The following is a 12,622-nucleotide window of genomic DNA, read 5'->3' on the forward strand; positions in this document are numbered from 1 at the left end:
CATAATCATGGCTCACTGCAACCTTGACCTCCCAGGCTCAGGTGATCCTCCCACCTCAGCCTCCCTAGTAGCTGGGACTATAGGTGTGTGCCACTACACTCGGCTAATTTTTGTATTTTTTCTACAGAGGAGCGTTTGACATATTGCCCAGGCTGTTCTTGAACCCCTGGGCTCCAGTGATCCTCCCACCTCAACCTCCCAAAGTGCTGGGATTATTACAGGGGTGAGCCACTGCGCTGGGCTTTCACTCTTAGGCTATTAAACAATGAAGGTAGTTATTGATCCTATCTCTTTCATATTCTTCTTCTTCTTCTTCTTTTTTTTTTTTTTTTTTTTTTTTTTTGAGAATGAGTCTTGCTCTGTCTCCCAGGCTGGGCTCACTGCAACCTCCACCTCCCAGGTTCAAGCGATTCTCCTGCCTCAGCCTCCTGAGTAGCTGGGATCACAGGCGTGCGCCACCACACCCAGCTAATTTTTGTATTTTTATTAGAGACGGGGGTTTCACCATGTTGGTCAGGCTGGCATATTCTTTCTAAGAACTGAGAGCGAGGGGGCTGTATTGAATCTCTTCATGCACCAGGAACTGAGTTCTGAAGATGATCTTATTATTATCAGTATTTTTTGAGATGGGTTCTCACTCTGTTGCCCAGGCTGGAGTGAGGTGGTTCAGTCTTGGCTCACTGCAACCTCTGCCTTCCAGGTCCAAGCGATTCTCCTGCCTCAGCCTCCCAAGTAGCTGGGATTACAGGCGCCTACCACCACATCTGGCTAATTTTTCTATTTTTAGTAGAGACAGGGGTTTCACCATGTTGGCCAGGCTGGTCTCAAACTCCTGACCTCAGGTGATCCGCCCACCTCAGCCTCCCAAAGTGCTGGGATTACAGGCGTGAGCCACCGCGCCCAGCTGAAGATGATCTTATTAAATTGCTGTTCTGACAATCATGGATTGACACTGTTCCTTTCCTTTATTGTGAAAAAGTTAAACTTGGCTGGGCATGGTGGCTCACATCTGTAATCCCAGCACTTTGGGAGGCTGAGGTGGGAGGATCGCTTGAGCCCAGGAGTTTGAGACAGCCTGGGCAACATAGGGAGACCCCCATCTCTAGTATTAAAAAAAAAAAATTAAAGAAAAAATAAAAAACCCTCTAAAAGCCTTTTGGGAATCTTCAGTAAAAACATGGGACCTATTCAGCTACGTAAATGTTTAAAGTTTTTATTTTTTTTTCTTTGAGACTCAGTCTTGCTCTGTCACCATGCTGGAGTGCAGTGGCGCGATATCGGCTCACTGCAACCTCTGCGTCCCGGGTTCAAGCAATTCTCCTGCATCAGCCTCCCAAGTAGCTGGGCCTACAGGCGTGGGCCACCACACCCAGCTAATTTTTGTATTTTTAGTAAAGTCAAGGTTTCACCATGTTGGCCAGGATGGTCTCGATATCTTGACCTTGTGATCTGCCTGCTTGGCCTTCCAAAGTGCTGGGATTACAGGCGTGAGCCACCGTGCCTGGCCTTTTTTTTTTTCCCGAGATGGAGTCTCGATCTGTCTCCTAGGTTGGAGTGCAGTGCCGTGACCTCGGCTCACTGCAACCTCCACCTTCCGGGTTCAAGCGATTCTCCTGCCTCAGCCTCCCAAGTAGCTGGGATTACAGGCGTGTGCCACCACACCTGACTAATTTTTGTATTTTTAGTAGAAACGGGGTTTTGCCATGTTGGCCAAGCTGGTCTCGATATGCTGACCTCAGGTGATCCACCTACCTCGGCCTCCCAAAGTGCCGTGATTACAGGCTTGAGCTACCACGCCCAGCCAAAAGAGCATATATTATGTATAGAAATAATAAGACCAGCCAGGTGCGGTGGCTCATGCCTATAATCCCAGGACTTTGGGAGGCTGAAGCGGATGGATCATCTGAGATCAGGAGTTCGAGACCAGCCTGACTAACATGAGGAAACCCAGTCTCTACTAAAAATACAAAAAATTAGCCAGACATGGTGGCTCGTGCCTGTAATCCCAGCTACTCAGGAGGCTGAGGCCGGAGAATCACTTGAGCCTTGGAGGAGTTTGCAGTGAGCCGAGGTCGCACCATTGCACTCCAGCTTGGGCAACAAGAGAGAAACAACGTCTCAAAAACAAACAAACAAACAAACGAACAAAACCCAAGAAATAATAAGACCATTTGGAATTACTGGACTAATAGAATAGTTAAGGTTTCTTATAGAGGCAATAAAATGTATTTTGAAAGAGCTGCTAACTATTGATGCTGACAGTATTTCATTCCTGTGAGTGACTCAAGCATATTATAAATAGCTAGTAAAAGCCTGGCCAACATGGCAACTAAAAATACAAAAAATTCACCGGACGTGGTGGCGCATGCCTGTACTTACAGCTACTTGGAAGACTGAGGCCCAAGAACCGACTGAGCCCTGGAGGCCGAGGTTGCAGTGAGCCGAGATTATGCCACTGCACTCCAGCCAGGATGACAGAGAGAGACTCCATCGCAAAAATAAAAATAAATAAATAAATAAATACCTTGTAAAGGGAACGGAGCCTGTGGGGTTGAGCAAAATGTACTAGCTGTGCCTGCAGTGAGTATAACAGCTTTACGATTATGAGGAAACAATTTTTTCTTTCTTTTTTTTTTTTTTTTGAGATTAAGTCTTGCTCTGTCGCCCAGGCTGGAGTGCGGTGGCACGATCTCGGCTCACTACAACCTCCACCTCCCAGGTTCAAGTGATTCTCCTGCCTCAGCCACCCAAGTAGCTGAGATAACAGGCGCCTGCCACCACACCCAGCTAATTTTTGTATTTTTAGTACAGACGGGGTTTCACCATGTTGGCCAGGCTGGTCTTTAACTCCTGACCTCAGGTGATTCACCCACCTTGGCCTCCCAAAGAGTTGGGATTACAGGCATGAGCTACTGCGCCCGGCCCCAGCCAAAATTTTTAATAGCAATGCAGAAAAAGAAGAAAACATGACAGGCGCAGTGGCTCATGACTGTAATTCCAGCACTTTGGGAGGCCGAGGCAAGCAGATCACCTGAGGTTAGGAGTTCGAGACCAGCCTGGCCAACATGGCGAAACCCCATCTCTACTAAAAATACAAAAATTAGCCAGGCGTACTGGCCCCACGCCTGTAATCCCAGCTACTCAGGAGGCTGAGGCAGGAGAATCACTTGGACCCAGGAGGCAGAGGTTGCAGTGAGCCGACATCGTGCCACTGCACTCCAGCCTGGGCGACAGAGCAAGGCTCCATCTCAAAAAAAAAAAAGTCAACAAGACAAACAACCTAGTTTTATCCACAAATATGTTGCAAGGGGGCAAAAGACAGAAAGAGGAACCCACAGACCAAAAGAGACGTAAGAAAACTGGCCTCGAGCAAATGCGATTGGGGACTTTGTTTGTATTTTTATTTATTTTTATTTTTTATTTTATTTTATTTTTTGAGATGGAGTTTCACTCTTGTTGCCCAGGCTGGAGTACAATGGCACAATCTCAGCTCACTGCAACCTCCGCCTCCTGGGTTTAAGTGATTCTCCTGCCTCAGCCTCCTGAGTAGCTGGGATTACAGGCACACGCCACCGCACCCGGCTAATTTTTGTATTTTTAGTAGAGATGGGGTTTTGCCATGTTGGCCATGTTGGTCTTGAACTCCTGACCTCAGGTGATCCGCCTGCCTTGGCCTCCCAAAGTGCTGGGATTACAGGCGTGAGCCACTGTGCCCGGCCCTGTATTTTTATTTATTTTATTTTTTCAGAACTAAAAGAGACTTACAGAAAACTGGCCTCAGCCAAACGCAATTGGGGACCTTGTTTGTATTTTTATTTATTTTTTTATTCAGAACTAAAAATAAATGATCTATTGGGCGGGTGTGGTGGCTCATACCTGAAAGCCCAGCACTTTGGGAGGCTGAGGTAGAGGGATCATTTAAGCCCGGGACTTCATCAACCTGGGTAACATGGAGAAACTTCGCCTCTACAAAAAATACAGAAATTAGCTTGAGCGTGGGAGGCGGAGGTTGTAGTGAGCAGAGATTGCACCACTGCACTCCAGCCTGGATGACAGAGCAAGACTCTGTTTCAAAACTATGGGGACAGTAAATAACAGATCAGCAGTTGCCAGGGGTTAGTGAGAAGAGAGGGATGAACAGGCAGTGCATGAATGACGTTTAGCGCAGTGAAACTACTCCATGTGATACTATATTGGTGGGTTCATGCCTTATATGTTTGTCCAGCCCCACAGAACGTACAACAGCAAGAGTGAACCCTCATGTAAAGTATAGACCTCAGGAGAAAATGATATGTCAGTGGAGGTTCATAGATTTTTTTTTTTTTCAGACAGAGTCTTGCTCTGCTGCTCAGGCTGGAGTGCAGTGGCATGATCTTGGCTCACTGCAACCTCCACCACCACCTTCTGGGTTCAAGCAATTCTCTTGCCTCAGCCTCCTGAGTAGCTGGGAGTACAGGTGCCTGCCACCATGCCTGGCTAGTTTTTGTATTTTTAGTAGAGATGGGGTTTCACCATGTTGCCCAGGCTGGTCTCGAACTCCTGACCTCCCAAAGTGCTGGGATTACAGGCATGAGTCACCGAGGTTCATAGATTCTAACACATGTATCACTGTGGTACAGGATAGGTCAGCAAGGGAGGTTGTGCAGGGGGATGGGAGGGAGGGGATATAGGAGAACTCTGTATTTTCCACTCAACTTTGCTGTAAACCTAAAACTGCTCTAAACAAATTGAGTTGTTATCCTACTACTCAAGAGGCTAAGGTGGGAGGATCACTTGAGCCCAGGAGTTTGAGACCAGGCTGGGCAGCAGAGTAAGACGCTGTGTCTACAAAAAATTTTAAAATTAGCTAGATGGCCAGGCATGGTGGCTCACACCTGTAATCCCAGCACTTTCGGAGGCTGAGGTGGGTGGATCACCTGAGGTCAGGAGTTCGAGACCAGCCTGGCCAACATGGTGAAACCCTGTCTCAACTAAAAATACAAAAATTAGCCAGGCGTAGTGGCAGGCGCCTGTAATCCCAGCTACTGGGGAGGCTGAAGCAGGAGAATCGCTTGAACCCTGGAGGTGGAGGTCGCACTGAGCCTAGACCGTACCATTGCACTCCAGCCTGGGTGACATAGTGAGACTCCTTCTCAAAAAAAAAAAAAAAAAAATTAGCCAGGTGACGTGGCAGGAGCCTATAGTCCCAGCTCCTACAGAGGCTGAGGTGGGAGGATCACTTGCGCCTGGGAGGTCAAGGTTGCCATGGGCTGTAATAGCACCACTGTACTCCAGTGTGGGTGACAGAGCAAGACCCAGTCCCCAGCCCCACAAAAGAAGTCCTTTTGGGGATATTTAACTGCCTTTCACAAATGTGTCTGACTCATAATCTATCCCACCATCTCAAGTCACACAGGCTAAGTAGAAACGCTTTGCCAAACACCAGAATAACAATAATACTTTTTTTCTTTTCTTTTTTCAGACAGTCTTGCTCTGTTGCCCAGGCTGGAGTGCAGTGGTGCGATCTCAGCTCAATGCACTCTGCCTTCCAGTTCAAGCAATTCTCCTGCCTCAGCCTCTAGAGTAGCTGAGATTACAGGTGTGTGCCACCACACCTGGCTAATTTTTGTATTTTTTTCCTCTTGAATCTTATTTTTTTTCCTCAACAAGAACAAACTTGGTAAATAACGAAGATTGTTCATGGTTTCAGACTCCTTTTTTTTTTTTTTTAAGTTCCAGGGTACATGTGCACAACGTGGTTTGTTACATAGGTATATATGTGCCATGTTGGTTTGCTGCACCCATTAACTCATCATTTACATTAGGTATTTCTCCTAATGCTATCCCTCCTGCAGGCCCCTACCCCACAACAGACCCCGGTGTGGGTGTGTGTTGTTCCCTGCCATGTGTCCAAGTGTTCTCATTGTTCAGTTCCCACCTATGAATGAGAACATGCGGTGTTTGGTTTTCTGTCCTTGTGATAGTTTGCTGAGAATGATGGTTTCCAGCTTCATCTGTGTCCCTGCAAAAGACATGAACTCATCCTATTTTATAGCTGCATAGTATTCCATGGTGTATATGTGCCACATTTTCTTAATCCAGTCTATCATTGATGGACATTTGGGTTGGTTCCAAGTCTTTGCTATTGTGAATAGTGCCGCAATAAACATACGTGTGCATGTGTCTTTTTTTATTTTTTTTTTGAGACAGAGTTTTGCTCTTGTCACCCAGGCTGGAGTGCAATGGCTTGATCTTGGCTCATGGCAACCTCTGCCTCCTAGGTTCAAGTGATTCTCCTGCCTCAGCCTCCCAAGTAGCTGGGATTACAGACGCCTACCACAATGCCCAGCTAATTTTTGTATTTTTAGTAGACAAGGGTTTTGCCATATTGGGCAGGCTGGTCTCAAACTCCTGACCTCAACTGATCCGCCCGCCTTGGCCTTTCAAAGTGCTGTGCTGGGATTACAGGCGTGAGCCACTCTATCCAGCCAACTTCATTTTTAAAATTTTTATTTTAAAATAATATAGGCTAGGTGTAGTGGCTCACGCCTGTAATCCCAACACTTTGGGAGGCCGAGGCGGGCAAATCACCTGAGGTCAGGAGTTTGAGAGCAGCCTGACCAACAAGATGTAACCCCGTCTCTACTAAAAATACAAAATTAGCCGGGTGTGGTGGCGTGCGCCTGTAATCCCAGCTACTCCGGAGGCTGAGGCAGGAGAATCGCTTGAACTCAGGAGGGGGAGGTTGCAGTGAGCCGAGATAGTACCATTGCACTTCAGCCTGGAGAACAGTGAAACTGCCTCAAAAATAAATAAATAAATAAATAAATAAATAAATAAATAAATAAATAAATAAAAATACGGAGAGGATCTCCCTATGTTGCCCAGGCTGGTCTCGAACTCCTGGACTCAAGGGATCCTCCTGCCTCAGCCTCCCAAAGTGCTGGGGTTACAGGCAATGAGCCACTGCATCCAGTCAACAATAATATTGTATATTTATTTATTTAATTATTTTTTTTTGAGATGGAGTCTTTCTCTGTCACCCAGACTGGAGTGCAGTGGTGCAATCTCGGCTCACTGCAATCTCCGCCTCCTGGGTTCATGACATTCTCCTGCCTCAGCCTCCCGAGTAGCTGGGACTACAGGCACCCGCCACCACACCTGGCTAATTTTTTTGTATTTTTAGTAGACGGGGTTTCACCGTGTTAGCCAGGATGGTCTCAATCTCCTGACCTTGTGATCCTCGTGGCCTCCCAAAGTGCTGGGATTACAGGCGTGAGCCGCCATGCCTGGCCAATATTGTATATTTATTAAGCACTTGTTTGCATGTCTTTCTGCTCAGCATTTCACAGACACCACCTCATGAGCTCTTTACATGAGTCCTATGAGATAGCAAGTGTGAAGCTCCCATAATGAAGGACTAAGGCCCAGAGAGGTGAAGCCATTAGCCCGAGGTCACACAAATGTGAAAGGGTGAAACTGGCAGTCTAATCTATGTGGCATGTGACCGCCCCGACCAAATACTTTGTGCATTCAACAAGTAGTTATTGGCCAGGTGCAATGGCTCACACCTGTAATCCCAGCACTTTGGGAGGCGGAGGCAGGTGGATCACCTGAGGTCAGGAGTTCAAGACCAGCCTGGCCAATAAGGTGAAACCTCAACTCTACTAAAAATACAAAAAATTAGCCAGGCGTGGAGGCGGTCGCCTGTAGTCCCAGCTACTCGGGAGGCTGAGGCAGGAGAATGGTGTGAACCCAGGAGGCGGAGCTTGCAATGAGCCTAGATCACGCCACTGCACTCCAGCCTGGGCGACAGAGCAAGACTCTGTCTCAAAAAGAAAAAAAAAAAAAAAGTTAAACAGTTGAATCCAGCCACCTCTGCGCTGTCTCATGCTAGCTGCTGTCCACAGGAGACCAGACTCCCAGCTAACCCAGCTTTCTTGAAGAGGGCTCCAAAAATCACAGGCTCCAGCAGAGAAAACATGAGTTTATTACCAGATGGTGGAGATGGTGGGCCTCAAGTTTGGAAGCTGGGGGATTTAAGGGCTGGATTAGTGCCCCTACAAATGTTGGGTCCCTCAAGATCATGGTTAGGCTCACGGCCATGAAAGAAAAATAAGTTCACAGAGGTGGGGTCTCCAGACAGGAGTAAGGCACACGGTGTGGGTGAGGCTGACATCCCCCTCTTGGTTTCATCCTGGGGCAGGAAGCAGGAGGCTCCCTCTGCAGCCACTGCCTGGTCCAGTCCTCCCAGGCAGGGCTGCCATTGTGCCTCAGCACACGCTAAACACTGAAGGGGCCTGGCCTTGGTACTTCTCATGGACTGTCTTCAGAATGGGTATGAGGTTCTCGAAGTTTGGGCGAAAGGACGCCTCTGTCTCCCAGCAGTTCTTCATGAGATGATAGACCTAGAAGGAAAAACCAGGGCTGGTGGGGGCTGCCCTCTCCACAGCAGGATAGTGGGGTCAGGGAAAGACAAAGGAAGTCTCACCTCACAGGGACATTTGTCGGGCCGTGGCAGCCTCTCCCCTCGTTCCAGCAACTCAGTGAGTCTCAGAACTGTCATCTGACCCTGAGCAATGCCTATGAGCTCAAGGAATTTCTACAGTATAAACAAGACAAGCTCTTTTCAAGAGGCAATGAAAGGCAGGCACGGTGGCTCATGCCTGTAATCCCAGCACTTTGGAAGGCTGAGGTGGGTGGATCACCTGAGGTCAGGAGTTCGAGACCAGCCTGGCCAACATGGTGAAACCCCATCTCTACTAAAAATACAAAAATTAGCTGGGCATAATGGCAGGCACCTGTAATCCCAGCTACTTGGGAGGCTGAGGCAGGAGGATCGTTTGAACCTGGGAGGCGGAGGTTGCAGTGAGCCGAGATTGTGCCATTGCACTCCAGCCTGGGATACAAGTGTGAAACTCCATCTCAAAAAAGAAAAAGAAATCACTCTGCAACTTCATGAAATCGACTGCATGGGTTCCAATCCCACCTCTTACACTTCTCAGCTGTGTGACTTTGAATTTGAGTTCACTTCTCTGGGCCTGTTTTCTCATCCATAAAATAGGGTAATAACATCTGCCACCTGGGATTACTGTGAACGTTAAACTAATATTCATAGAGTAAGCGTGAGTCAGGTGTTTGCCGTTATTATTACGCCTCACAGCAGATTGTTCTTACCGTCCAGAATTTTTTTTTTGAGACAGTCTCTCACTCTTTCACCCAGGCTGGAGTGCAGTGGCATGATCTCGGCTCACTGCAACCTCCGCCTACCGGGTTCAAGCAATTCTCCCTGCCTCAGCCGCCTGAGTAGCTGGGATTACAGGCACCTGCCACCACGCCCGGCTAATTTTTGTATTTGTAGTAGAGACGGGGTTTCACCATGTTGGCCAGGCTGGTCTCGATCTCCTGACCTCGTGATCTGCCCGCCTCGGCCTCCCAAAGTGCTGGGATTACAGGTGTCAGCCACCGCGCCCGGCCTATGCCTTTCTTTCTTTCCTTTCTCTCTCTCTCCGTCCTGTCCTGTCCTGTCTTAGACGGAGTCTCGCTCTGTCACCCAGCTGGAGTGCAGTGGGGAGATCTCGGCTCACTGCAAGCTCCGCCTCCCGGGTTCATGCCATTCTCCTGCCTCAGTCGCCTGAGTAGCTGGGACTACAGGGGCCCGCCACCACGCCCGGCTAATTTTTTTTGTATTTTTAGTAGAGACGGGTTTCACCGTGTTAGCCAGGTTGGTCTCGATCTCCTGACCTCGTGATCCGCCCGCCTCGGCCTCCCAAAGTGCTGGGATTACAGGCTTGAGCCACCGCGCCTGGCCCAGCCTATGCCTTTCTAATTGCTCTAGCAAACTCCCGGTGGGGCTGCGGGCCTGGCTCTCACCGTGGGGGGGCTCTGGCTGGAGTCACAGTGCGTCAGCAGCTCATACAGGGTCACCCCGAAGGACCAGACATCTGACGCATAGTAGAACTTATACTCCTTCAGGCACTCTGGGGCATACCTAGGGGGAGGGGGCACTCAGGCCACGGGGGGCTGCACTGAGGGCTTGGGGATCAGACCAGGCTGAAGCCCTCACCTGAGACTGAAGGACCCTCTGGGCTCAGTTGGGACCCACCCTTAAGAGGGCAGCCTGAGCGGGGTGATGTGCTCATTGGCTAGGCCGCTCATTGGCTAGGCCGGGTTAACCCCGCCCACCAGGCCAAGCCGCACTGTATACACCGCCCCTTGCCTCCATAGGCCCCACCCCCGCACGGCTAGGCCCCGCCGCGCTTCACTGGGATCATGCCCTGTCATGATACCCAGCATCCGTCTACTCCACCCTGCCTGTTCCAAGTGACCCCAGCACCCCCTCAGACTGCACCCCGCCTGGTCACCAGAACACGGGGCTGTCCCCATCCTCGCGCACGCGGTAGTACTCGTGGCCTTCGGGCACGGCCTTGGCTAGGCCAAAGTCCCCGATCTTGACCAGCCTGTCGTTGTCCAGCAGCACGTTGCGCGCGGCTAGGTCTCGGTGGATGTAGTGCTGAGCGTGCAGATAGGCCATGCCCTGGGGGCGGGGCAGGGCTCGTGAGTTTCAGTGGGGCGGGGTTCGGCCGGGGGCGGCGGCAGGACCTGAGCAGCCAGGAGGGCTGGGGGACAGTCAGGTCAGGCCGGTGGCTACCCGGCCGCTGGAGAGGGCCGGATGGCACGTGGCACCAAGCAAAAGGAGGCTGAGCCAGAAAGCAGGGACGGGGCTAGACGAGCAAAGCTGGTCAGGAGGGCGAGTTGGGAGGGGCCGAGCCTGCTGTGCGTGGTCCCTTGGGAGGAGGGGGTGTGGCCAAGCAAGCCAAACAGTTCGGAGGTCAGTGCAAGGACAAGAGAGCCTGGGCAAACGAGCAGGGGCGGAGCGTGAGAGCAGACTGCACCGGATCGCTCAGGCCAGCCCAAGCTGAAGAGGAAGGGGCAAGCTCCAGAAGCAGGGGCGGGGCCGACCAACCTCGCAGATCTGCTGGGCGAAGAGCAGCAGCTGGGCCAGCCCGACGCTGTGCCGGGGCAGGTAGTCTCGGAGGCTGCCCAGGGGCACGTACTCCATGACCAGCTGCAGCGACTTCTCGCCTGCCGCGGAGAGGGGCGGCCCCGGTGGGGGACGATAGAGGGCGGGCCGGGGACCGCCCACCTTGAGCCCAGCAGAGCCCCTCCAAGGTCGGGAGGGAAGGCCAAGACCCGCGCACACTAGACCCAATTCTCAGGTGGGATGGACCCATCCAGAACCCCATTCTCACTTGAGGGGGCTGCTGGTGGCTCCCGTCCATCCTGGCCCCAGCAGGTAGCACCCCCCAGATGGGAAGGAGGCAGCCCAGCCACGCTCACCCAGATGCCAAGAACCGCGTACTGCAGCCTGGGGTTGAGAGTCTCTAATTGGCTAGGCCAGACTGGCCCCGCCCACAATGCCACACCCACGCTCTAGCCACGCCCCCTCGAGTCTCTAGGACTCGCCCGGTCCCGCCCACCTTGGTCCTCGCAGCAGCCCTTGTACTTGATGATGTGCTCGTGGTAGAGCGTGCGCAGAATGTCAATCTCCTGCTTCCAGCCCGAGCGGTGCTGGGGGCCGCAGTCTGCCTTGAGGGCTTTCACCGCCACCATCTCGCCAGTGCCGTCGTTGGTCGGATCGTAGCAGTACAAGCTGACCTTGCCGAAGTGACCCTGGTCGGGCGCGCACGAGGGTCAGCTCCACCTCCCCAATCCCTACACCACTCCCCAACCCCCGATTTCCCGGGCCACTCCTCCAGGCAGATCCTTTCGGAATACCCCAGGCCCCGCCTACTCCGCTCTATTAAGACTCCTTGGCACCTAGGCCTCCCTCAAAGCAGAGGGTCCCACCCACATCTCCTGAGAATCACCTTAGGTAGGAATTTATCCTCAACCCCCAAACTCCTCCCCGACCAGGCGGGCCTTTTAGCAGCTCAGGCCCGTCCCTCACCTCGCCCAGATCTCGGATCTTTTTCAAGTAGCGCTTGTGGAAAACCGTAGGGTCCGACGCCGGTGAGTCCGGGTTCACAGTCAAGACGTCAGCAAGATCTGGAAGAGCTGCGGTGGGTAAAGGCCTGACCCCGATCCTTTCCCCAGCAGGCCCACACTTGGGAGTCACAAAGCCAGCCACAGCTACCCCAGGATCCGATTCTAGAGGTAAGAAAACTTTTTCCTGCAACAGCTGAAAGAGTCCACTTATTGTACAAAATGATGCAGAGTTGGCTGCATCAAAACTGACACCTGTTTGGGAGGCCGAGGCGGGAAGATCACTTGAGCCCGGGAGTTCAAGACCAGCCTGGACAACATGGTGAAACCCCCTCTCTACAAAAAAGTTAAAAAAAAAATTAGCCAGGTGTGGTGGTGCATGCCTGTGGTCCCAGCTACTCAGGAGGCTGAGGTAGGAGGATCGTTTGAGCCCAGGAGTTTTGAGGCTGCAGTGAGTCTGGGCCACAGAGAGACACTGTCTTTAAAAAAAAAAAAAGAAAAAGAAAGAAAGAAAGAAAAAGAAAAAACGGAAAAACCTGACATCTGGAAGTTCCGAGATTGGGTAGAGGGCACAGATATTTCATAGAGAAAAGAGAAAAACTGGCCAGGCATGGTGGCTCACACCTGTAATCCCAGCACTTTGGGAGGCCGAGGCAGG

General features: G+C 51.2%; 1 protein-coding gene across 42 annotated transcripts in view; it reads right to left on the bottom strand.

The window, feature by feature from the left end:
* Positions 1-7,951: 7,951 nt before the first annotated feature.
* TYK2 (tyrosine kinase 2) overlaps positions 7,952-12,622 on the bottom strand; it is a 30,615-nt gene continuing 25,944 nt past the window's right edge. For 8 of the 42 annotated variants that reach the window (XM_024351232.3, XM_063801150.1, XM_063801149.1 and 5 more), the window contains 7 exons: positions 11,930-12,036; positions 11,460-11,652; positions 10,946-11,064; positions 10,344-10,516; positions 9,853-9,970; positions 8,471-8,581; positions 7,952-8,387 (listed from right to left, as the gene is read on the bottom strand). In XM_024351232.3, the coding sequence (XP_024207000.1) occupies positions 8,253-8,387; positions 8,471-8,581; positions 9,853-9,970; positions 10,344-10,516; positions 10,946-11,064; positions 11,460-11,652; positions 11,930-12,036 (956 nt within the window). In that variant the 3' untranslated portion in view covers positions 7,952-8,252. Of the gene's footprint in view, positions 8,388-8,470; positions 8,904-9,852; positions 9,971-10,343; positions 10,517-10,945; positions 11,065-11,348; positions 11,653-11,929; positions 12,037-12,622 lie in introns of those variants that run through there. The other 34 variants (XM_024351235.3, XM_063801153.1, XM_063801152.1 and 31 more) reach the window with 23 other exon arrangements.

The sequence above is a fragment of the Pan troglodytes genome, chromosome 20 (assembly GCF_028858775.2).
Source record: "Pan troglodytes isolate AG18354 chromosome 20, NHGRI_mPanTro3-v2.0_pri, whole genome shotgun sequence".
Lineage (NCBI taxonomy): Eukaryota > Metazoa > Chordata > Mammalia > Primates > Hominidae > Pan > Pan troglodytes.